This window comes from Salvelinus alpinus, chromosome 11, assembly GCF_045679555.1.
Source record: "Salvelinus alpinus chromosome 11, SLU_Salpinus.1, whole genome shotgun sequence".
Classification (NCBI taxonomy): Eukaryota; Metazoa; Chordata; class Actinopteri; order Salmoniformes; family Salmonidae; genus Salvelinus; species Salvelinus alpinus.
In genome coordinates, this window is record NC_092096.1 from 1,103,017 (window position 1) to 1,128,538 (window position 25,522).

Genomic DNA, 25,522 nt, shown 5'->3' on the forward strand with positions numbered 1-25,522 from the left:
GCAGCAGATAGATGGTATAGCTGGTATATTATCACCTAACTGGGTCAGCAGCAGATAGATGGTATAGCTGTTATATTATCACCTAACTGGGTCAGCAGCAGATAGATGGTATATTCGGTAGCTGTTATAGGTTCGCTGCATGGTGCCTACTGTCTGGTGCCTGCTGTCTGGTGCCTGCTGTCTGGTGCCTGCTGTGTGGTGCCTACTGCGTGGTGCCTGCTGCATGGTGCCTACTGCGTGGTGCCTGCTGTCTGGTGCCTGCTGTGTGGTGCCGGCTGCGTGGTGCCTGCTGCATGGTGCCTGCTGTCTGGTGCCTGCTGTGTGGTGCCTGCTGCCTGGTAGAGAGAGGGTGCCTGCTGTGTGGTGCCTACTGCATGGTGCCTACTGTGTGGTGCCTGCTGCATGGTGCCTGCTGCGTGGTGCCTGCTGCGTGGTGCCTACTGCGTGGTGCCTGATGCATGGTGCCTACTGCGTGGTGCCTACTGCATGGTGCCTGCGGCATGGTGCCTGCTGCATGGTGCCTGCTGCGTGGTGCCTGCTGCATGGTGCCTACTGCGTGGTGCCTGATGCATGGTGCCTGCAGCATGGTGCCTGCTGCATGGTGCCTGCTGCATGGTGCCTGCTGCCTGGTAGAGAGAGGGGTTTAGTGCTTCACAGTTGGGCTAATCTCTTTTACCTCTGACGGAATTCAAATCCCCAAATGCAGTTTTTGGGGGTCAGGTTTTAACCTGGGGAGGAGGAGAGGGTTGAGCATACACAGTCAGAGCCATATAGATGTTCTATTTAATGAGGTGGTGGGAAGTGTACTTAGTATAAGATACATGTTATATTTAATGAAGTGGTGGGAAGTGTACCTAGTATAAGATACATGTTCTATTTAATGAAGTGGTGGGAAGTGTACTTAGTATAAGATACATGTTATATTTAATGAAGTGGTGGGAAGTGTACCTAGTATAAGATACATGTTCTATTTAATGCTGTGGTGGGAAGTTTACCTAGGACTCTTTCATTTGTTCTGGCTCACATGGACAGAAAATATCAACTATTTATTTATTTTATTTTTATTTCACCTTTATTTAACCAGGTTGGCAAGTTGAGAACAAGTTCTCATTTACAATTGCGAACTGGCCAAGATAAAGCAAAGCAGTTCGACACATACAACAACACAGAGTTACACATAAACAAACATACAGTCAATAATACAGTAGAAAAATAAGTCTATATACAATGTGAGCAAATGAGGTGAGATAAGGGATGTTAAAGGCAATAAAAAGGCCATGGTGGCGAAGTAAATACAATCGATAATAATAAAAATGTTTATTCATCAAAAAATAGATCACAAATTAAAGAGGAAATGTCCCAACAATCATATGAATTTAAACATCATAAGAAAAGCATCAGAATCTCCAGTCAGAATCAATAAAGCTGTTGATTCCCTCCTGTATCCATATAGCTTGTTTCTCCTAACTAGCCTAGCTAGCCTCCTACTTTCTCCTAACTAGCCTAGCTAGCCTCCTACTTTCTCCTAACTAGCCTAGCTAGCCTCCTACTTTCTCCTAACTAGCCTAGCGGCTGTTGTGATGGAGAGTTCGGTCACACTGAGAGACATATACAGACCCCTGTGGTCAGCCTGCTGAGCAGTTAGCTGGTAATGCGCTCTGTCCTGGCTAGCCTGTTCCAGCCCTCTGAGGCTCAATGCTGGGGAGGGAGATGGGTGTGAGATGGCTCAGTGCTGGGGAGGGAGATGGGGTCAGTGCTGGGGAGGGAGATCGGGTCAGTGCTGGGGAGGGAGATCGGGTCAGTGCTGGGGAGGGAGATGGGGTCAGTAGGTGTGGGATGGCTCAGTGCTGGGGAGGGAGATGGGGTCAGTGCTGGGGAGGGAGATGGGGTCAGTAGGTGTGGGATGGCTCAGTGCTGGGGAGGGAGATGGGGTCAGTGCTGGGGAGGGAGAAGGGGTCAGTGGGTGTGAGATGGCTCAGTGCTGGGGAGGGAGATGGGCTCAGTGCTGGGGAGGGAGATGGGGTCAGTAGGTGTGAGATGGCTCAGTGAGGCGTGGCGTGAAGAGACTCAGCACAGTGAAGTGAATATTTGGGTTTCCACTATGTTATGACCCCGACCCGTTCTGTCCCGTTCCCGCCATTTGTGACCTGTACTGCCCGTACCAAACCGTTTTGCCATGGAAAAAAACTGAAAATTAGTGTTTCTTATTGGACAACTCAAAGGTAGTCACCTCCCTGTTTTCTTCCATTTGAACACGACCCAGCGGTTACAGCTGCTGTTTGAAATGAAACGTGATGCGGACACTGAGGTAGATGCCTTCAATCAATTAACACAGTGATACAGCATTCTGATAAAAAAAATAAACAATCAATCATTTAAATTATTATTTTTTTTAAACATATGAACATTCGTCAAAACACCTGCAGCAGATTCATACTGATGACGTCATATCCCTGCGCCAGAAAAAGGGGTTTAATGTCGTGTTCACTTGCTAGTGGGAAACTAGGACTTTCAGACTTTCTAACTGGTTGAACACGACTCGTGGTTATAACCACAACCAGTTAGCATGTCGGAAACTTCCAAGTTCCTATTAGCACGTGAACACGGAATAATGATTGTTTTGAAAGGAAGCCATTTTGTTTTTAGTCGCCCTCTACCTGCCTGCCATGTTCTCATCAAGACAAAACATTTTATCAACATAAAAATAAAAAATAAATCGATGTTATAAATCTATCAAATAAAATCTCCAGTTTTAAACCAATCCCTTCTCCTCATATAAAACATATATATATATAATACCTTAAAAAAATATAGATTTAACAATGTAAAAACTCCAACAGCCAACAGAGCCGAGAAGAACAGATAAGTCTTTTTTTTAGAACAGTTTGTTGACACAGAATTAAATCTACGGTCTGTCTTTATTTCTGCCTGACAAGCTGTACATGTTTTCAACAATATGTTTTGGTATAGAACACGATATTATTCGATGTCACCATACCGTACCTCGTCTTATTGATGTCACATCTATACAGAACATTACATTATTCAATGTCTACATACAGAACCCCCCCCCCCCCCCCACCCCGTCGTATTGTTGTCAGTATCTGTCATTTTCACACACCTGTTTCTCAGCATTAGAAGGAGTATGTTGTCCCGGGGTCATGTTGAATACATTAAGCAAAAGGGGGGGGTACCACGAACAGTGGGTTTTACACATATCTATACATTATTCATGTGTTATGTAATATCTGTGGAAGGTGATTCAAGTAACGTCTTCTGAACCTCTGTTTGTCTCCTCTCTTCTCTGCAGGTCATCAGAGCAGGGCTGCTGTCTCCGGTCCATATCAGACACATTGTTGTCCACCGGGTTTAATCTGTGTCAGACACATTGTCCACCTGGTTTAATCTGTGTCAGACACATTGTCCACATGGTTTAATCTGTGTCAGACACATTGTCCAGGTGGGTGTATTCTATATCCTGTCAGTGATGTTGTCCAGGTGGGTGTATTCTATATCCTGTCAGTGCTGCTGTCTCCTGTCCATATCAGACACGTTGTTGTCCACCTGGTTTAATCTGTGTCAGACACATTGTCCACCTGGTTTAATCTGTGTCAGACACATTGTCCAGGTGGGTGTATTCTATATCCTGTCAGTGATGTTGTCCAGGTGGGTGTATTCTATATCCTGTCAGTGATGTTGTCCAGGTGGGTGTATTCTATATCCTGTCAGTGATGTTGTCCAGGTGGGTGTATTCTATATCTTGTCAGTGATGTTGTCCAGGTGGGTGTATTCTATATCCTGTCAGTGATGTTGTACAGGTGGGTGTATTCTATATCCTGTCAGTGATGTTGTCCAGGTTGATGTATTCTATATCCTGTCAGTGATGTTGTCCAGGTGGGTGTATTCTACATCCTGTCAGTGATGTTGTCCAAGTGAGTGTATTCTATATCCTGTCAGTGATGTTGTCCAGGTGGGTGTATTCTATATCCTGTCAGTGATGTTGTACAGGTGGGTGTATTCTATATCCTGTCAGTGATGTTGTCCAGGTTGATGTATTCTATATCCTGTCAGTGATGTTGTCCAGGTGGGTGTATTCTACATCCTGTCAGTGATGTTGTCCAAGTGAGTGTATTCTATATCCTGTCAGTGATGTTGTCCAGGTGATGTATTCTATATCCTGTCAGTGATGTTGTCCAGGTGATGTATTCTATATCCTGTCAGTGATGTTGTCCAGGTGGGTGTATTCTACATCCTGTCAGTGATGTTGTCCAGGTGGGTGTATTCTATATCCTGTCAGTGATGTTGTCCAGGTGGTTGTATTCTACATCCTGTCAGTGATGTTGTCCAGGTGGGTGTATTCTATATCCTGTCAGTTGTCCCTAATGGAAAGGCATGTCAGAGCCCTGTGAGTCATGTTTTCTCATCTTTTCCATTGTGTATTTCATCCGTTGCTCCTCTCAGAGGTAAAAGACAGTGATGGTGTTTTCTCCCGTGGCTTGTTAGCTGAGGAGGTCTCCAGCAGTCGGGGGATGGGAAACCACAGGGTGTTTCAGGAAGCCTCATACAGCAGAGGACTGCTCATCTTTCACCACCTGTAAACCAGAAGGAAACAGTCAGGGTGTTTCAGGAAGTGTTATAAAGCAGAGTACTGCTCATCTTTCACCACCTGTAAACCAGAAGGAAACAGTCGGAGTGTTTCAGGAAGTGTTATACAGCAGAGGACTGCTCATCTTTCATCACCTGTAAACCAGAAGGAAACAGTCAGGATGTTTCAGGAAGTGTTATACAGCAGAGGAATGCTCATCTTTCACCACCTGTAAACCAGAAGGAAACAGTCAGGGTGTTTCAGGAAGTGTTATACAGCAGAGGACTGCTCATCTTTCACCACCTGTAAACCAGAAGGAAACAGTCAGGGTGTTTCAGGAAGTGTTATACAACAGAGTACTGCTCATCTTTCACCACCTGTAAACCAGAAGAAAACAGTCAGGGTGTTTCAGGAAGTGTTATACAACAGAGGACTGCTCATCTTTCACCACCTGTAAACCAGAAGGAAACAGTCAGGGTGTTTCAGAAAGTGTTATACAACAGAGGACTGCTCATCTTTCACCACCTGTAAACCAGAAGGAAACAGTCAGGGTGTTTCAGGAAGTGTTATACAACAGAGGACTGCTCATCTTTCACCACCTGTAAACCAGAAGGAAACAGTCAGGGTGTTTCAGGAAGTGTTATACAACAGAGGACTGCTCATCTTTCACCACCTGTAAACCAGAAGGAAACAGTCAGGGTGTTTCAGGAAGTGTTATACAACAGAGGACTGCTCATCTTTCACCACCTGTAAACCAGAAGGAAACAGCATTCTAGGTCCAGTAGACAGTGAGGTCCAGTTTGTGTTTTTCACCCAGATGTCTCGGTACCTTTTCCAATCCCAGTCCATATAACACAGTGTTTCTGGTCAGGCTAATTATTTGACTTTGATTATAGGAAAATGCCACACAAAGTTACAGTACGTATCGGTGCAGCTGTTTGGCTCTGAATAATCCTATTGGATGGCAACAGCAACAGGAAATGAACCACAGGGGAAAAAATCACAGATTCTGTTAAGACCTATACTGTAGTGACCCAGGGAACATGACCTCTGCTGAGCTCTGAGCTAAACTCACTGTCAGGATGAATAACTGACAACAGAAGCTTTCAACATCACTATGATGGAACACCATTCACCAAAGACCAAACCAGCCTGACATAGTGTAGAAGGGTCCTGACATAGTGTAGAAGGGTCCTGACATAGTGTAGAAGGGATCTGACATAGTGTAGAAGGGTCCTGACAGTGTAGAAGGGATCTGACATAGTGTAGAAGGGTTCTGACATAGTGTAGAAGGGTCCTGACAGTGTAGAAGGGTCCTGACATAGTGTAGAAGGGTCCTGACAGTGTAGAAGGGTCCTGACATAGTGTAGAAGGGATCTGACATAGTGTAGAAGGGATCTGACATAGTGTAGAAGGGTCCTGACAGTGTAGAAGTGTCCTAACAGTGTAGAAGGGTTCTGACATAGTGTAGAAGGGTCCTGACAGTGTAGAAGGGTTCTGACAGTGTAGAAGGGTTCTGACAGTGTAGAAGGGTTCTGACAGTGTAGAAGGGTTCTGACAGTGTAGAAGGGTCCTGACAGTGTAGAAGGGTTCTGACAGTGTAGAAGGGTTCTGACAGTGTAGAAGGGTTCTGACAGTGTAGAAGGGTTCTGACAGTGTAGAAGGGTCCTGACAGTGTAGAAGGGTTCTGACAGTGTAGAAGGGTCCTGACAGTGTAGAAGGGTTCTGACAGTGTAGAAGGGTCCTGACAGTGTAGAAGGGTTCTGACAGTGTAGAAGGGTCCCGACAGTGTAGAAGGGTTCTGACAGTGTAGAAGGGTTCTGACAGTGTAGAAGGGTTCTGACAGTATAGAAGGGTTCTGACAGTGTAGAAGGGTCCTGACAGTGTAGAAGGGTCCTGACAGTGTAGAAGGGTTCTGACAGTGTACAATGGTTCTGACAGTGTAGAAGGGTCCTGACAGTGTAGAAGGGTCCTGACAGTGTAGAAGGGTTCTGACAGTGTAGAAGGGTTCTGACAGTGTAGAAGGGTTCTGACAGTGTAGAAGGGTTCTGACATAGTGCAGAAGGGTTCTGACAGTATAGAAGGGTCCTGACAGTGTAGAAGGGTCCTGACAGTGTAGAAGGGTCCTGACAGTGTAGAAGGGTTCTGACAGTGTACAATGGTTCTGACAGTGTAGAAGGGTCCTGACAGTGTAGAAGGGATTGTTTTCTAAGAGCCCTCTGTGTTATTGACTGAGCTTTGAGAGATTTAGCTGCACTCACTTTGAGTTCTGGCACTCTCTTCCTCTCACTACTCTATCCTCCTCTCTCTCTCCTCTCTTTCTCTACACTTCCTCTCTCTCTCTCTCTCTCTCTCTTTCTCCTCTCTCCTTTTCCTTCTCTCTCTCTCTCTCCCTCCACTATCTCTCTCCATCTCTCTCTGCTCTGTCCTTCCTGCAGCATTAGACCTTTTGTTCGTAGCCCCTCTGCCTCAATACAGTCTACCCAGCTATCTCCATCACACACACGCACACACACACACACACACACACACACACACACACACACACACACACACACACACACACACACACACACACACACACACACACACACACACACACACACACACACACACACACACACACACACACACACACACACACACACACACACATCCTCAAAGAAAACCGAAAACACAGTCTGCACGACACTCCAGGCCATCACCATCGTCACAGTCCTATATTCAGTCTGGGGAACAGAGGGAGGGGAGAGGAAGAGCAGAGGAGGGAGGACGATTGGAAGGATCGGGGGGAACAGCGAAGCGGCCGTCACTTCCTGTTTACAATAGCAGCTTCTTATTCCACACAGAGAGATGAGAGACTGTTGCTAAGCACTGTCTGCCGTCTACTGGTCATCTACTGGCACGGCCATCTAGCAACACCGCTAACCAAGACCACTGCCATCTAGCAACACCGCTAACCAAGACCACTGCCATCTAGCAACACCGCTAACCAAGACCACTGCCACCTAGCAACACCGCTAACCACTGCCATCTAGCAACACCGCTAACCACTGCCATCTAGCAACACCGCTAACCACTGCCATCTAGCAACACCGCTAACCACTGCCATCTAGCAACACCGCTAACCAAGACCACTGCCATCTAGCAACACCGCTAACCAAGACCACTGCCATCTAGCAACACCGCTAACCAAGACCACTGCCATCTAGCAACACCGCTAACCAAGACCACTGCCATCTAGCAACACCGCTAACCAAGACCACTGCCTTCTAGCAACACCGCTAACCACTGCCATCTAGCAACACCGCTAACCACTGCCATCTAGCAACACCGCTAACCAAGACCACTGCCATCTAGCAACACCGCTAACCAAGACCACTGCCATCTAGCAACACCGCTAACCACTGCCATCTAGCAACACCGCTAACCACTACCATCTAGCAACACCGCTAACCAAGAGCACTGCCATCTAGCAACACCGCTAACCAAGACCACTGCCATCTAGCAACACCGCTAACCAAGACCACTGCCATCTAGCAACACCGCTAACCAAGACCACTGCCATCTAGCAACACCGCTAACCAAGACCACTGCCATCTAGCAACACCGCTAACCAAGACCACTGCCATCTAGCAACACCGCTAACCACTGCCATCTAGCAACACCGCTAACCACTGCCATCTAGCAACACCGCTAACCACTGCCATCTAGCAACACCGCTAACCAAGACCACTGCCTTCTAGCAACACCGCTAACCACTGCCATCTAGCAACACCGCTAACCACTGCCATCTAGCAACACCGCTAACCAAGACCACTGCCATCTAGCAACACCGCTAACCAAGACCACTGCCTTCTAGCAACACCGCTAACCACTGCCATCTAGCAACACCGCTAACCACTGCCATCTAGCAACACCGCTAACCACTGCCATCTAGCAACACCGCTAACCACTGCCATCTAGCAACACCGCTAACCAAGACCACTGCCATCTAGCAACACCGCTAACCAAGACCACTGCCATCTAGCAACACCGCTAACCAAGACCACTGCCATCTAGCAACACCGCTAACCAAGACCACTGCCATCTAGCAACACCGCTAACCAAGACCACTGCCTTCTAGCAACACCGCTAACCACTGCCATCTAGCAACACCGCTAACCACTGCCATCTAGCAACACCGCTAACCAAGACCACTGCCATCTAGCAACACCGCTAACCAAGACCACTGCCATCTAGCAACACCGCTAACCACTGCCATCTAGCAACACCGCTAACCACTGCCATCTAGCAACACCGCTAACCAAGAGCACTGCCATCTAGCAACACCGCTAACCAAGACCACTGCCATCTAGCAACACCGCTAACCAAGACCACTGCCATCTAGCAACACCGCTAACCAAGACCACTGCCATCTAGCAACACCGCTAACCAAGACCACTGCCATCTAGCAACACCGCTAACCAAGACCACTGCCATCTAGCAACACCGCTAACCACTGCCATCTAGCAACACCGCTAACCACTGCCATCTAGCAACACCGCTAACCACTGCCATCTAGCAACACCGCTAACCAAGACCACTGCCATCTAGCAACACCACTAACCAAGACCACTGCCATCTAGCAACACCGCTAACCAAGACCACTGCCATCTAGCAACACCGCTAACCAAGACCACTGCCATCTAGCAACACCGCTAACCAAGACCACTGCCATCTAGCAACACCGCTAACCAAGACCACTGCCATCTAGCAACACCGCTAACCAAGACCACTGCCATCTAGCAACACCGCTAACCAAGACCACTGCCATCTAGCAACACCGCTAACCACTGCCATCTAGCAACACCGCTAACCACTGCCATCTAGCAACACCGCTAACCACTGCCGTCTAGCAACACCGCTAACCAAGACCACTGCCACCTAGCAACACCGCTAACCAAGACCACTGCCACCTAGCAACATCGCTAACCAAGACCACTGCCATCTAGCAACACCGCTAACCAAGACCACTGCCATCTAGCAACACCGCTAACCAAGGGGCTGAGTAAAGGGGAGGGGGTGGTGAGGGGAGGGGATGGGAGGGGAGGGGCTGAGGAAAGGGGAGGCAGGAGGGTGAGGGGAGGGGAGGGGATGAGGATAGGGGAGGGGGTGGTGAGGGGAGGGGAGGGGCTGAGGAAAGGGGAGGCAGGAGGGTGAGGCAGGAGGGTGAGGGTCTCATGGTGGTAATTCATCAGGATGTGACATAAGACCCTGGATTAAGATTAAGATTAAGATTAAGATTACGATTAAGGAGGAATCAATGCATCCAGATCTTTCAATAACCTATGGACAGAATGAACCTGTAACCTGTTACACAGCCTGGGTGGCTACATTGGCACACACCGGGGGTTATAACATACCGTGGGTAAGGTTATAACACACTGTTGGGTAGGGTTATAACATACCGTGGGTAAGGTTATAACACACTGAGGGGTAGTGTTATAACACACTGTAGGGTAGGGTTATAACAAACTGTTGGGTAGGGTTATAACACACTGAGGGTTAGGGTTATAACACACTGTAGGGTAGGGTTATAACAAACTGTTGGGTAGGGTTATAACACATTGTAGGGTAGGTTTATAACTGTAGGGTAGGTTTTTAAACACACTGTAGGGTAGGGTTATAACACACTGTAGGGTAGGGTTATAACATACTGTAGGGTAGGGTTATAACACATTGTAGGGTAGGGTTATAACACACTGTAGGGTAGAGTTATAACTGTAGGGTAGGGTTATAACACACTGTGGGTGAGGTTATAACACACTGTAGGGTAGGGTTATAACACACTGTAGGGTAGGGTTATAACATACTGTAGGGTAGGGTTATAACATACTGTAGGGTAGGGTTATAACTGTAGGGTAGGGTTATAACACACTGTCGGGTGAGGTTATAACACACTGTAGGGTAGGGTTATAACACACTGTAGGGTAGGGTTATAACATACTGTAGGGTAGGGTTATAACTGTAGGGTAGGGTTATAACACACTGTAGGGTAGGGTTAAAACACACTGTGGGGTAGGGTTATAACACACTGTAGGGTAGGGTTATAACACACTGTATGGTAGGGTTATAACACACTGTGGGGTAGAGTTATAACACACTGTAGGGTAGGGTTATAACACACTGGGGGGTAGGGTTATAACATGGGTAGGGTGGGTAAGGTTATAACATACTGTGGGTGTAAGGTTATAACACACTGTGGGGTAGGGTTGTAACTGTAGGGTAGGGTTATAACACACTGTAGGGTAGGGTTATAACACACTGTGGGGTAGGGTTATACCTGTAGGGTAGGGTTATAACACACTGTATGGTAGGGGTATAACACACTGAGGGGTAGGGTTATAACTGTAGGGTAGGGTTATAACACACTGTATGGTAGGGGTATAACACACTGTAGGGTAGGGTTATAACACACTGTGGGGTAGGGTTATAACTGTAGGGTAGGGTTATAACACACTGTATGGTAGGGGTATAACACACTGAGGGGTAGGGTTATAACTGTAGGGTAGGGTTATAACACACTGTATGGTAGGGGTCACTGTAGGGTAGGGTTATAACACACTGTGGGGTAGGGTTATAACTGTAGGGTAGGGTTATAACACACTGTATGGTAGGGGTATAACACACTGAGGGGTAGGGTTATAACTGTAGGGTAGGGTTATAACACACTGGGGGGTAGGGTTATATGGAAATACTGCCTGTCTGTGGGGGAAGGGCTGTGTGGGTGGACTATACTGGGACCTGGCACTGCCACCTGCCTGTCTGTGGGGGAAGGGCTATGTGGGTGGACTATACTGGGACCTGGCACTGCCACCTTCCTGTCTGTGGGGGTAGGGCTGTGTGGGTGGACTATACTGGGACCTGGCACTGCCACCTGCCTGTCTGTGGGGGAAGGGCTGTGTGGGTGGACTATACTGGGACCTGGCACTGCCACCTTCCTGTCTGTGGGGGTAGGGCTGTGTGGGTGGACTATACTGGGACCTGGCACTGCCACCTGCCTGTCTGTGGGGGAAGGGCTGTGTGGGTGGACTATACTGGGAACTGGCACTGCCACCTTCCTGTCTGTGGGGGTAGGGCTGTGTGGGTGGACTATACTGGGACCTGGCACTGCCACCTGCCTGTCTGTGGGGGAAGGGCTGTGTGGGTGGACTATACTGGGACCTGGCACTGCCACCTTCCTGTCTGTGGGGGTAGGGCTGTGTGGGTGGACTATACTGGGACCTGGCACTGCCACCTGCCTGTCTGTGGGGGAAGGGCTGTGTGGGTGGACTATACTGGGACCTGGCACTGCCACCTTCCTGTCTGTGGGGGAAGGGCTGTGTGGGTGGACTATACTGGGACCTGGCACTGCCACCTTCCTGTCTGTGGGGGTAGGGCTGTGTGGGTGGACTATACTGGGACCTGGCACTGCCACCTTCCTGTCTGTGGGGGTAGGGCTGTGTGGGTGGACTATACTGGGACCTGGCACTGCCACCTGCCTGTCTGTGGGGGAAGGGCTATGTGGGTGGACTATACTGGGACCTGGCACTGCCACCTTCCTGTCTGTGGGGGAAGGGCTGTGTGGGTGGACTATACTGGGACCTGGCACTGCCACCTGCCTGTCTGTGGGGGAAGGGCTGTGTGGGTGGACTATACTGGGACCTGGCACTGCCACCTGCCTGTCTGTGGGGGAAGGGCTATGTGGGTGGACTATACTGGGACCTGGCACTGCCACCTTCCTGTCTGTGGGGGTAGGGCTGTGTGGGTGGACTATACTGGGACCTGGCACTACCACCTTCCTGTCTGTGGGGGAAGGGCTATGTGGGTGGACTATACTGGGACCTGGCACTGCCACCTTCCTGTCTGTGGGGGTAGGGCTATGTGGGTGGACTATACTGGGACCTGGCACTGCCACCTTCCTGTCTGTGGGGGAAGGGCTATGTGGGTGGACTATACTGGGACCTGGCACTGCCACCTTCCTGTCTGTGGGGGAAGGGCTATGTGGGTGGACTATACTGGGACCTGGCACTGCCACCTGCCTGTCTGTGGGGGAAGGGCTGTGTGGGTGGACTATACTGGGACCTGGCACTGCCACCTTCCTGTCTGTGGGGGTAGGGCTGTGTGGGTGGACTATACTGGGACCTGGCACTGCCACCTGCCTGTCTGTGGGGGAAGGGCTGTGTGGGTGGACTATACTGGGACCTGGCACTGCCACCTTCCTGTCTGTGGGGGAAGGGCTATGTGGGTGGACTATACTGGGACCTGGCACTGCCACCTTCCTGTCTGTGGGGGTAGGGCTATGTGGGTGGACTATACTGGGACCTGGCACTGCCACCTGCCTGTCTGTGGGGGAAGGGCTATGTGGGTGGACTATACTGGGACCTGGCACTGCCACCTTCCTGTCTGTGGGGGTAGGGCTGTGTGGGTGGACTATACTGGGACCTGGCACTGCCACCTTCCTGTCTGTGGGGGAAGGGCTATGTGGGTGGACTATACTGGGACCTGGCACTGCCACCTTCCTGTCTGTGGGGGAAGGGCTATGTGGGTGGACTATACTGGGACCTGGCACTGCCACCTGCCTGTCTCTCAAAGCCAATACAAGTCACACATGGTCTCAGGTCTCATGGATCAAACATAGTGTATGTCTACCCAACGCCAGCTATCAGAATCAACGTATTAATGTCTGTCGGTCTGTCTGTCTGTCTGTTGTGAGAAATGAGATGGTTCGCTCCATACAACAGTTGTAGAGAGAGGAAGGGGTTTGATTCTAGCAACGATCATCAACGTTGTTAAAAGGTTTTTCAAAACATTTCTAATAAATGCAACAGTTGAACAACGGAATGAAGATCCTCCAATCGCCATCAGGTATTGACAGGATTTTAGCAGATAAAACATTTTACTGACATGTACAAATAACACCTGGACTGCTGGGATTTTGGTGGGAATTTCAGGTATTCAATTTCTCGTCAAAAATCACTTATTTTTCTTGTTTATACAGACATTTTCTTTATTGTATCAGGTATCTTTATTTAGATGTTGTGTTAAAATAAAAAACGAGAGGTGTCTCATTTGCATAAACAAAATGGTTGTATTTGCATATGTGCATATATTAACATAAAGGGGAGGAGCATGGCTTCAACCACCAAACCCACCTGCTCTGTCTAGACTTCCTCATTAAATACTGTTGTTGTCAACATTCTGTTGCATAATTCAACTAGTGTGTCAATAGCAGGATAACCCTCGGATTAATAATCAACAGCTTGGTTCTAGATTATACCTCTAAACATAATCTACATTGTTTTTCCAGACCAGACATTATATCACTATCAACCCAAGTTGCTTTCATTTCAGCCCATCTAATTTGTAAACATTTCAAATGTATTAAATTATTACTTTAGTTAATTGCACCAACAACAAACAAACAAAAAAATGAACACCAATCAGAATAAGGCCTAAATAATGGTCAACAGGGTGCGTTAAATCCTGGACGAATCTTTAGCGTTCTGATAGATCCAATGGAAAGACAATGTGTTACGTTGAGGCCATTTTCCTGTAACGTTTATCGGGAGGGAAAAAACGACAGGAAGAAGCAAGAGAATGAAAGAGTCGCAGGAGTAAAATGAAAGCAAACAATCCAGGGAGATTTAACTGTCAATCCAGAGAGATTTAACTGTCAATCCAGGGAGATTTAACAATCAAACCAGGGGGATTTAACTGTCAAACCAGGGAGATTTAACTGTCAATTTAGGGAGATTTAACTGTCAATCCAGGGAGATTTCACTGTCAATCCAGGGAGATTTAACTGTCAATCCAGGGAGATTTAACAATCAATCCAGGGAGATTTAACTGTCAATCCAGGGAGATTTAACTGTCAATCCAGGGAGATTTAACAATCAATCCAGGGAGATTTAACTGTCAATCCAGGGAGATTTAACAATCAAACCAGGGAGATTTAACTGTCAATCCAAGGAGATTTAACTGTCAATCCAGGGAGATTTAACTGTCAATCCAGGGACATTTAACTGTCAATCCAGGGGGATTTAACAATCAATCCAGGGAGATTTAACTGTCAATCAGGGAGATTTAACTGTCAATTCAGGGAGATTTAACTGTCAATCCAGGGAGATTTAACTGTCAATCCAGGGAGATTTAACAATCAATCCAAGGAGATTTAACTGTCAATCCAGGGAGATTTAACTGTCAATCCAGGGACATTTAACTGTCAATCCAGGGGGATTTAACAATCAATCCAGGGAGATTTAACTGTCAATCAGGGAGATTTAACTGTCAATTCAGGGAGATTTAACTGTCAATCCAGGGAGATTTAACTGTCAATCCAGGGAGATTTAACAATCAAACCAGGGAGATTTAACTGTCAAACCAGGGAGATTTAACTGTCAATTTAGGAAGATTTAACTGTCGAGTAGATTTTGCCCGTCCCCCTCACACACAGGAAATAAATGACTGAAAAAGACAGATGCTCAGGTGGGCAGGGCATGTTGCTACAGTTACTGAGACAGCTGCCTCATAACTACTGACAGGAAGACACACACACAGACAGCTGCCTCATAACTACTGACAGGAAGACACACACACACTACACACACACAGACAGCTGCCTCATAACTACTGACAGGAAGACACACACACACTACACACACACACAGACAGCTGCCTCATAACTACTGACAGGAAGACACACACATACTACACACACACAGACAGCTGCCTCATAACTACTGACAGGAAGACACACACATACTACACACACACAGACAGCTGCCTCATAACTACTGACAGGAAGACACACACACATACTACACACACACACATACACTCACACATAAACACTACACACACACACAGACAGTAACAATAGCATAACCCTGCCCTGTTACCAGCAGCACAGTCATCTGCTGGGTTCTCTACAGATATACATGCAGTATGGGTAACGCCACCACTGTATCCAGACAGACACTATATCTGTAGGGAACCCAGACAGACACTATATCTGTAGAGAACCCAGACAGACACTATATCTGTAGAGAACCCAGACAGACACTATATCTGTAGGGAACCCAGACAGACACTATATCTGTAGAGAACCCAGACAGACACTATATCTGTAGAGAACCCAGACAGACACTATATCTGTAGAGAACCCAGACAGACACTATATCTGTAGAGAACCCAGACAGACACTATATCTGTAGAGAACCCAGACAGACACTATATCTGTAGAGAACCCAGACAGACACTATATCTGTAGGGAACCCAGACAGAAACTATATCTGTAGGGAACCCAGACAGACACTATATCTGTAGGGAACCCAGACAGACACTATATCTGTAGGGAACCCAGACAGACACTATATCTGTAGAGAACCCAGACAGACACTATATCTGTAGAGAACCCAGACAGACACTATATCTGTAGAGAACCCAGACAGACACTATATCTGTAGGGAACCCAGACAGACACTATATCTGTAGAGAACCCAGACAGACACTATATCTGTAGGTAACCCAGACAGACACTATATCTGTAGGGAACCCAGACAGACACTATATCTGTAGGGAACCCAGACAGACACTATATCTGTAGGGAACCCAGACAGACACTATATCTGTAGAGAACCCAGACAGACACTATATCTGTAGAGAACCCAGACAGACACTATATCTGTAGGGAACCCAGACAGACACTATATCTGTAGAGAACCCAGACAGACACTATATCTGTAGGGAACCCAGACAGACACTATATCTGTAGGGAACCCAGACAGACACTATATCTGTAGGGAACCCAGACAGACACTATATCTGTAGAGAACCCAGACAGACACTATATCTGTAGAGAACCCAGACAGACACTATATCTGTAGAGAACCCAGACAGACACTATATCTGTAGGGAACCCAGACAGACACTATATCTGTAGAGAACCCAGACAGACACTATATCTGTAGGGAACCCAGACAGACACTATATCTGTAGAGAACCCAGCCAGACACTATATCTGTAGGGAACCCAGACAGACACTATATCTGTAGGGAACCCAGACAGACACTATATCTGTAGGGAACCCAGACAGACACTATATCTGTATGGAACCCAGCCAGAAACTATATCTGTAGGGAACCCAGACAGACACTATATCTGTAGAGAACCCAGACAGACACTATATCTGTAGGGAACCCAGACAGAAACTATATCTGTAGGGAACCCAGCACTGTATCCAGACAGACAATAACATCCTATTCTATGTTGAACTGATCAGGGCCCTATCAGAAGACAGGACACCGTGACACCGGTAGGCACGTCATACCAGCAGACAGCCGTTGTACAGGCAGACACTGACACCTAGCGGACAACCATGGTACTGCCTCTGAGCCTGACCCGCCGACCGGTACACGGTCTTGATGGGATTTGTTGTTATACCTAAATGACCCGACTGAGGTGTACAATGGTGCTGCTGCCTGAGATATCAGTCTGTCTGGACGGTCTAGGATGCAGGCTCTTTCTAGAAAAGGGGACAGAGTGTTGGATGATGCTGGGATGTTGAAACAGGGATCTACAGGGAACTATAGTCTATAGACTCTTTAACTGTTAGTGGGACATTATGCATTTAGTAGGAGAACACAGTCTGAAATCAGCCACCTCAATGATCAAGCTCTTTCTATTCATCAATCTGGCTACTGCTCCGTATAGGACCGTAGGTCTATATCTAGCTACCCCCCCCCCCCCCCCCCCTGTATATGACCGTAGGTCTATATCTAGCTACCCCCCCCCCCCCCCCTGTATATGACCGTAGGTCTATATCTAGCTACCCCCCCCCCCCCTGTATAGGACTGTAGGTCTATATCTAGCTACCCCCCCCCCCCTGTATAGGACTGTAGGTCTATATCTAGCTACCCCCCCCTGTATAGGACTGTAGGTCTATATCTAGCTACCCCCCCCCCCCCCTGTATAGGACTGTAGGTCTATATCTAGCTACCCCCCCCCCCCCCCCCTGTATAGGACTGTAGGTCTATATCTAGCTACCCCCCCCCCCCCCCCTGTATAGGACTGTAGGTCTATATCTAGCTACCCCCCCCCCCCCCCCCCCCCCCTGTATAGGACTGTAGGTCTATATCTAGCTACCCCCCCTGTATAGGACTGTAGGTCTATATCTAGCTACCCCCCCCCCCCCCCCTGTATAGGACTGTAGGTCTATATCTAGCTACCCCCCCCCCCCCCCCCCTGTATAGGACTGTAGGTCTATATCTAGCTACCCCCCCTGTATAGGACTGTAGGTCTATATCTAGCTACCCCCCCCCCCCCTGTATAGGACTGTAGGTCTATATCTAGCTACCCCCCCCCCCCCCTGTATAGGACTGTAGGTCTATATCTAGCTACCCCCCCCCCCCCCCCCCTGTATAGGACTGTAGGTCTATATCTAGCTACCCCCCCCCCCCCCCCCCCCTGTATAGGACTGTAGGTCTATATCTAGCTACCCCCCCCCCCCTGTATAGGACTGTAGGTCTATATCTAGCTACCCCCCCCCCCCCCCCCCTGTATAGGACTGTAGGTCTATATCTAGCTACCCCCCCCCCCCCCCCTGTATAGGACTGTAGGTCTATATCTAGCTACCCCCCCCCCCCCCCCCTGTATAGGACTGTAGGTCTATGCTCTGTCTGGAATGAGGCTGTATGTTTACAGTGATGATGTTCTACCACCACAACTCACCTCCATGTGTCTGTCTCTCCGGCAGCTGTCCTCTTCCCAAGTCACATCTCCAGGAGACATTGTAGTCCAGGCGTCTGAGCAGTCGGCCGTCCTGTTGCATTGGCCAATGGGTCTGTTGGTCTATGCAGTTTTTGCTATTGATTCCAACCTGATTGGCTTCTGCATCTGTCATCTGCAGCAGGTCCCCGCCCTCTCCTCTGGTAAATCCAACCAATGGGGCGCTGAGTTAGTTGTCCGTACTTTCATGACGCGGTAACGTCTGTCATAATCTATTCCAAAAGTTCCTTTGATTCCACCTCTTTTAGCTGAGATGCACCACAACATGGCTGGTAGAAAGGGGATGGAGGGGGTCAGTGGAGTCAGGTGACATGGTGATGGAGATGGAGGATGGTGGGGGTCAGTGGAGTCAGGTGGCATGGTGATGGAGAAGGGGGATAGAGAGTGATGGAGGGGGTCAGTGGAGTCAGGTGACATGGTGATGGGGGTGGAGGGGGTCAGTGGAGTCAGGTGATATGGTGATGGAGATGGAGGGGGTCAGTGGAGACAGGTGACATGGTGATGGGGATGGAGGGGGTCAGTGGAGTCAGGTGACATGGTGATGGGGTTGGAGGGGGTCAGTGGAGTCAGGTGACATGGTGATGGGGATGGAGATGGATGAAGGGGGTCAGTGGAGTCAGGTGACATGGTGATGGGGGTGGAGGGGGTCAGTGGAGTCAGGTGATATGGTGATGGAGATGGAGGGGGTCAGTGGAGACAGGTGACATGGTGATGGGGATGGAGGGGGTCAGTGGAGTCAGGTGACATGGTGATGGAGAAGGGGGTTGGAGGGGGTCAGTGGAGTCAGGTGACATGGTGATGGAGAAGGGGGGTGGAGGGGGTCAGTGGAGTCAGGTGACATGGTGATGGAGATGGAGGGGGTCAGTGGAGACAGGTGACATGGTGATGGGGGTGGAGGGGGTCAGTGGAGACAGGTGACATGGTGATGGGGTTGGAGGGGGTCAGTGGAGTCAGGTGACATGGTGATGGGGTTGGAGGGGGTCAGTGGAGTCAGGTGACATGGTGATGGGGATGGAGGGGGTCAGTGGAGACAGGTGACATGGTGATGGGGGTGGAGGGGGTCAGTGGAGTCAGGTGACATGGTGATGGGGATGGAGGGGGTCAGTGGAGACAGGTGACATGGTGACTGAGAAAGAGGATGGAGGGGGATGGAGGGGGTCAGGTAGTCAGGTAGTAGTCCACTGTAGCAACGTGATATTGCGATGTCACACAGCATCAGAAGACAAGGTGACCTGAAATGTAGTCGGCCTGGAACGCAAGGTGACTTGGATAATGACGCTGGTGATATAAGTGACCAATAAGCTGTTGATCCTTCTGCCTCGGGAGTCAGGGGAGTTTTTTTTACCAAAGACAATATGGGTTTCTATTGATTCTGATATCAATTCATTTCTGCCTGCAGCTTAGGTCTCTGTCTGTCTCTGCTTTCTCTGCCTGTCTAGACTACACCATATAATAACCATTCATCCCAGGACATGGACATAGCTGCCAAAATCATCTTCGTTATTATTTAATCATATTTCTACATAACTCGAGTCGGGCGCTGTATAGCAGCATTCATTGGGGTACAATGAAAACACCTTCAATCAGGTCGTCAGTCAATCCTTCCGTCCTCTGTTCTGTTTAACGTCAGACAGTAACATATTTCCCCTGTCAGAACAGTCTGGAAGGTTGCTATAGAAACTAACCAGCTCCCACACCACGTCTGCAGTTCCCGAACTGTCCACAAAGCGGCGCTCTGTGCCCGAATATACTCCGCATCTGACCGTCTGTCTGAACACAAGGCGCTCTTCTCATTTCCTACCCCCACGTCAAGTTGTTAAACGCATTCATTCATTTCATCTGTAATATCTCAAGAAGAAGAATCATCCGAGAGACTTGATATTATCTAGTATTATCTAGTGCACTATTCGCTAATAGGTCTCCTACCTACTTATATAGTTTTGGTGAGATTGTATAATAAAAATAATTTTAAAAAGACGAAATGTTGTAAACAATGTCAATAGCGTCATATTTGATTCATTCGATTCAGATTCGATGCTGTTCGTTTATTGATCCGTACATATAAATAATTTGAATAGTGCCTGTGGTCATTTTAGAGGGCAATTGTGGGCTGTGCGTAAAGTCTAGCCTCCTCAATGGCTTGTCAAGGTGTGAATTCTCCAGCGACAGATACTTATTGGAGTGGATGCGCAGCTCCTAGAGGGACCCGCGCCACCGAGGCTCCACTATCAAAGACAATGGCATCTCTGCATGGATGGCTAGACCTCCGTTATGCCTGTTCCCTCATCACAGTTGACAGAGAGGATAGAGGGTCTGCTGCCAGGCAGCGCTGCCCAGTAAAACCCCCACTCTAACGGTCTAATGGAAAAACGCATTACGTGGATATGGTGTACATAAATAAAGGGTTGTGGGTAGAGTCACCGGGTGACCTTGGGGTTTTAATAAGTAATTACAATGCCCTGAAGGTATAAGATTCATTCAAGTAATTTTAGACAAATTGGTCCTATTATGTTATATATCTCTTCAACACCAAACAGGCAAATCAATATGTAAACTTTTAGAAAACGGAAGAAAAAAAAAACGGACAAGCGATTAGTCTGAATCAATTAGACTTTACTAAGAGAACATGAATAAAGTGCTACAATAGGGGGGGGATTGGTTGATCATGGTTGTTGTTTATGAGGCTAAATATAGCCTCTTAATTATGTTTACAACCAACAAGCGAAGAAGAGCTGTGCGCGTAACGGAAGACTGTTTCAGGTGAGATCACGAGTCACGTTTTGATTAATCCACCGTTTTGATAATCTATTAAAAATAAATCCTTCAGCAGATACAGATACACCGGAAATAAGAGAGAGTCAAACGTTACTCTAGTCAGAGCGCAGAATTGGGGGTGTATGCTACTCACAGAAAGAAACGCATGGTTTCTCTGAATATCTTCTAGGCTATGCCTGTTTTTCCATTGCTGGGTATTTTCTGTTTGCTCTACAATCATACATTAGTGAGTTTCCCCGTGTACGCTTTGTGTGGGCTGCAGTGCGCTTTGTGTGGGCTGCAGTGCGCTTTGTGTGGGCTGCAGTTGGTATGTTTGATAGAGTCGGCGTCCTCCGTGGCTATGAAGTCCGATTTGGAAAGCGATGGTTGGCTGTCACTGTTCTTTAATTCACCAAAAGACGGTTGTTGCTGCTGGCCACACGTCACATGGGTGTATTGGAACTGCTCCTCGTGCTCAGTCTCCCGGTGATAGAAGTAGTTGAAGTTGGACACGATGACGGGAACCGGTAACGCGATGGTGAGCACACCGGCTATGGCGCACAGAGAGCCCACGATCTTGCCTCCTATGGTCACCGGGCACATGTCCCCGTAGCCAACGGTAGTCATGGAGACCACAGCCCACCAGAACGCGTCGGGGATCGAGCTGAAGCCGGAGTCTGGATCGTCGGTTTCGGCGAAGTAGACAGCGCTGGAGAAGAGGATGACTCCGATGAAGAGGAAGAAAATGAGCAACCCCAACTCTCTCATACTGGCTTTGAGAGTTTGTCCCAATATCTGAAGCCCCTTGGAGTGTCTGGACAGCTTGAAGATCCTAAACACCCTGACCAGTCGGATGACCCTGAGGATGGCCAGAGACATGGCTTGCTGTCCGTTTCCTTGGTGCTCCGCCAGCTCCAAGCCCAGGGTGATGAAATAGGGCATAATGGCAACAATATCGATGGTGTTCATCATGTTTTTGAAAAAAGCAGGCTTGGAGGGGCAGGCTAGGAACCTGACGAAGAGCTCGAAGGAGAACCAGATGATACACAGGGTCTCCACTATGAAGAAAGGATCTGTGAATGGATTGGGCTTTTTAGAGCTGTTAGTTCCATTCAACGACGGCTCGACGTTCCAGTTTTTCTCTTTTTCATCCCTAAACTCCGGCAGCGTCTCCAAACAGAAGATGACAATAGAAATTAAAATCACCAGAACAGAGACAATAGCAATCCCTCTGGCGGGTCCAGAACTCTCCGGGTATTCAAACAGAAGCCAGACCTGTCGTTGAAACTCATTTTCCGGCAACGGTCTCTCCTCTTCTTTTATAAATCCCTCATCCTCCTTAAAATTCTCGATCACATCTTCTCCCAATTGGTAAAATTTGATCTCCTCCATAAATATGTCCAAAGGGACGTTGACTGGTCTCCTGAGGCGGCCGCCAGACTGGTAATAGTAGAGGATGGCGTCGAAACTGGGTCGGTTCCTGTCGAAAAAGTACTCGTTCCTCAGAGGGTCAAAGAAGCGCATTCTCTTCCTCGGGTCCCCCAGTAAAGTGGCGGGGAACTGAGCGAGCGTTTTCAGTTGGGTTTCAAAGAGCAGCCCGGAGATGTTGATGACCACGCGCTCACAGCACTCCTGGTCCGTCCGCTGGTCCGCCGGGTCGAACACATCTTGGGACAGGGCGGTTAGTGCCACGGTCTCATCGTGGTTCTCTCTGGGCACTACTGTCATGGTTCTCCCCCAAAAGGGCGAAAGCTTCTCTCTCCAAAGACCCCGCTATTGTTCGTGTCGTACTTCCTCCCCCCCAATCCCCCTCTACTCGTGCGTTTTTAGTCCTTCCGCGCTATTTTGTGACAAACAAGACCAAGCAGTCACTTGTGGAATGATGGAAAGGGCTCCACTCTCTCTCTCTCTCCCTCTCCGTGTCTCCTCTCTCCGTGTCTCCTCTCTGTGTCTCCTCTCTCTGTGTCTCCTCTCTCCGTGTCTCCTCTCTCCGTGCCTCCTCTCTGTGTCTCGTCTCTGTGTCTCCTCTCTCTGTGCCTCCTCTGTGTCTCGTCTCTGTGTCTCCTCTCTCCGTGCCTCCTCTCTGTGTCTCGTCTCTGTGTCTCGTCTCTGTGTCTCGTCTCTGTGTCTCGTCTCAGCCTGTTTGTCTACTGGTGGTGCTATTCCTTCTCTCACGTCTGCGGACGGGTTGTTTTTGTTTGTATTTTCCTCCCTGTGACCAACGGCTTCTCCCATCCCCTTCCCGTTGCGCGCTGCTAGTCGGGTCTATCGACTGTCACGTTCGCTCAGCTAGTCTGGACTATTGACTGTTACATTCACAGCATTTAAAATAGCAATGCCCTCCCCACGCTGACGCGTAGACGCTCTCTCACTGAAGAGAGAAAACACACATACATGCTTGGTCTCTGAATGTGATTCAACTGATATTTGAGCACATCTATTGACTGGAACCATAAAATATGTAATTTGATATTTACAGATTTTTCTAAATTTATATTTTTATATTTACATCTTATCCTGAAAGACTTACAGTTGGTGCATTGATATTAAGATAGCTAAGGTGTCACAGGCAGGTGGTCTAGGTGGTTACAGGCAGGGGGTCTAGGGGGTCACAGACAGGGGGTCTAGGGGTCACAGGCAGGGGGTCTAGGGGGTCACAGGCAGGGGGTCTAGGGGTCACAGGCAGGGGGTCTAGGGGGTCACAGGCAGGGGGTCTAGGGGGTCACAGGCAGGGGGTCTAGGTGGTCACAGGCAGGGGGTCTAGGGGGTCACAGGCAGGGGGTCTAGTGGGTCACAGGCAGGGGGTCTAGGGGGTCACAGGCAGGGGGTCTAGTGGGTCACAGGCAGGGGGTCTAGTGGGTCACAGGCAGGGGGTCTAGTGGGTCACAGGCAGGGGGTCTAGTGGGTCACAGGCAGGGGGTCTAGTGGGTCACAGGCAGGGGGTCTAGTGGGTCACAGGCAGGGGGTCTAATGGGTCACAGGCAGGGGGTCTAGGGGGTCACAGGCAGGGGGTCTAGTGGGTCACAGGCAGGGGGTCTAGTGGGTCACAGGCAGGGGGTCTAGGTGGTCACAGGCAGGGGGTCTAGGGGGTCACAGGCAGGGGGTCTAGGGGGTCACAGGCAGGGGGTCTAGGGGGTCACAGGCAGGGGGTCTAGTGGGTCACAGGCAGGGGGTCTAGGGGGTCACAGGCAGGGGGTCTAGGGGGTCACAGACAGGGGGTCTAGGGGTCACAGGCAGGGGGTCTGGGGGGTCACAGGCAGGGGGTCTAGGGGTCACAGGCAGGGGGTCTAGGGGGTCACAGGCAGGGGGTCTAGGGGGTCACAGGCAGGGGGTCTAGGGGGTCACCGGCAGGGGGTCTAGGGGGTCACCGGCAGGGGGTCTAGTGGGTCACAGGCAGGGGGTCTAGGGGGTCACAGGCAGGGGGTCTAGGGGTCACAGGCAGGAGGTCTAGGGGGTCACAGACAGGGGGTCTAGGGGGTCACTGGCAGGGGGTCTAGGGGTCACAGGCAGGGGGTCTAGGGGGTCACAGGCAGGGGGTCTAGTGGGTCACAGACAGGGGGTCTAGTGGGTCACAGGCAGGGGGTCTAGGGGGTCACAGGCATGGGGTCTAGGGGGTCACAGACAGGGGGTCACAGGCAGGGGGTCACAGGCAGGGGGTCTAGTGGGTCACAGGCAGGGGGTCTAGGTGGTCACAGGCAGGGGGTCTAGGGGGTCACAGGCAGGGGGTCTAGGGGGTCACAGGCAGGGGGTCTAGTGGGTCACAGGCAGGGGGTCTAGGGGGTCACAGGCAGGGGGTCTAGGTAGTCACAGGCAGGGGGTCTAGGTGGTCACAGGCAGGGGGTCTAGTGGGTCACAGGCAGGGGGTCTAGGGGGTCACAGGCAGGGGTTTGAGCATAGTCTGAAGGTAGGTAGGAGCAGGTCCTCTTGCTGTTCTGTAGGTAAACTCCATGGTCTTGTAGTGGAGCTTCAACATGAAGCCAGTGGAGTGTGTGGAGGAGCAGGGTGACGTATGTCCGGCTGGATTCAAAATACGCCTCTCTACACAACCACTGTTGTTTTAACCACTATTTGATCCTTTAGCACGTTTAAATGTATTATTGATCTGGCGTTTGGAGTATTGTGTGTATTGGTTACTGAATATCTTACATGTGGCTCACATGGTTCTGAACACAGAAATAAAGGAGAGAAACTGCAATGTCATGCAGCCACTATTCAGGTATCACCTCTCTCTCTCTCTCTCTCTCTCTCTCTCTCTCTCTCTCTCTCTCTCTCTCTCTCTCTCTCTCTCTCTCTCTCTCTCGTTCTGACCTTAGTTCCTTTTTTATGTCTTTATTTTAGTTTGGTCAGGGCGTGAGTTGGGGTGGGCATTCTATG

At 49.3% G+C, this 25,522-nt stretch overlaps 1 protein-coding gene and 2 long non-coding RNA genes across 4 annotated transcripts; 1 reads left to right on the top strand and 2 right to left on the bottom strand.

Moving 5' to 3' along the window:
• Positions 1-1,045: 1,045 nt before the first annotated feature.
• Positions 1,046-2,034, bottom strand: LOC139533454 (uncharacterized). Its single transcript, XR_011666754.1, has 2 exons — positions 1,566-2,034; positions 1,046-1,472 (listed from the first exon to the last, which is right to left on the bottom strand). It is a non-coding gene; the product is annotated as an uncharacterized lncRNA (long non-coding RNA).
• LOC139533455 (uncharacterized) lies at positions 1,472-2,796 on the top strand. Its single transcript, XR_011666755.1, has 3 exons — positions 1,472-1,714; positions 1,830-1,997; positions 2,031-2,796. It is a non-coding gene; the product is annotated as an uncharacterized lncRNA (long non-coding RNA).
• A 1,368-nt stretch (positions 2,797-4,164) lies between these two features.
• Positions 4,165-23,548, bottom strand: LOC139533453 (shaker-related potassium channel tsha2-like). 2 transcript variants are annotated; one of them, XM_071331483.1, is made up of 3 exons: positions 18,338-23,548; positions 17,051-17,132; positions 4,165-4,592 (listed from the first exon to the last, which is right to left on the bottom strand). In XM_071331483.1, the coding sequence occupies exon 1, from the start codon at positions 22,874-22,876 to the stop codon at positions 21,386-21,388; it is 1,491 nt and encodes a 496-aa protein (XP_071187584.1). In that variant the 5' UTR covers positions 22,877-23,548; the 3' UTR covers positions 4,165-4,592; positions 17,051-17,132; positions 18,338-21,385. The 2 variants fall into 2 exon arrangements, with proteins under 2 accessions (XP_071187584.1, XP_071187583.1); XM_071331482.1 differs by lacking the exon at positions 17,051-17,132.
• Positions 23,549-25,522: the final 1,974 nt, after the last annotated feature.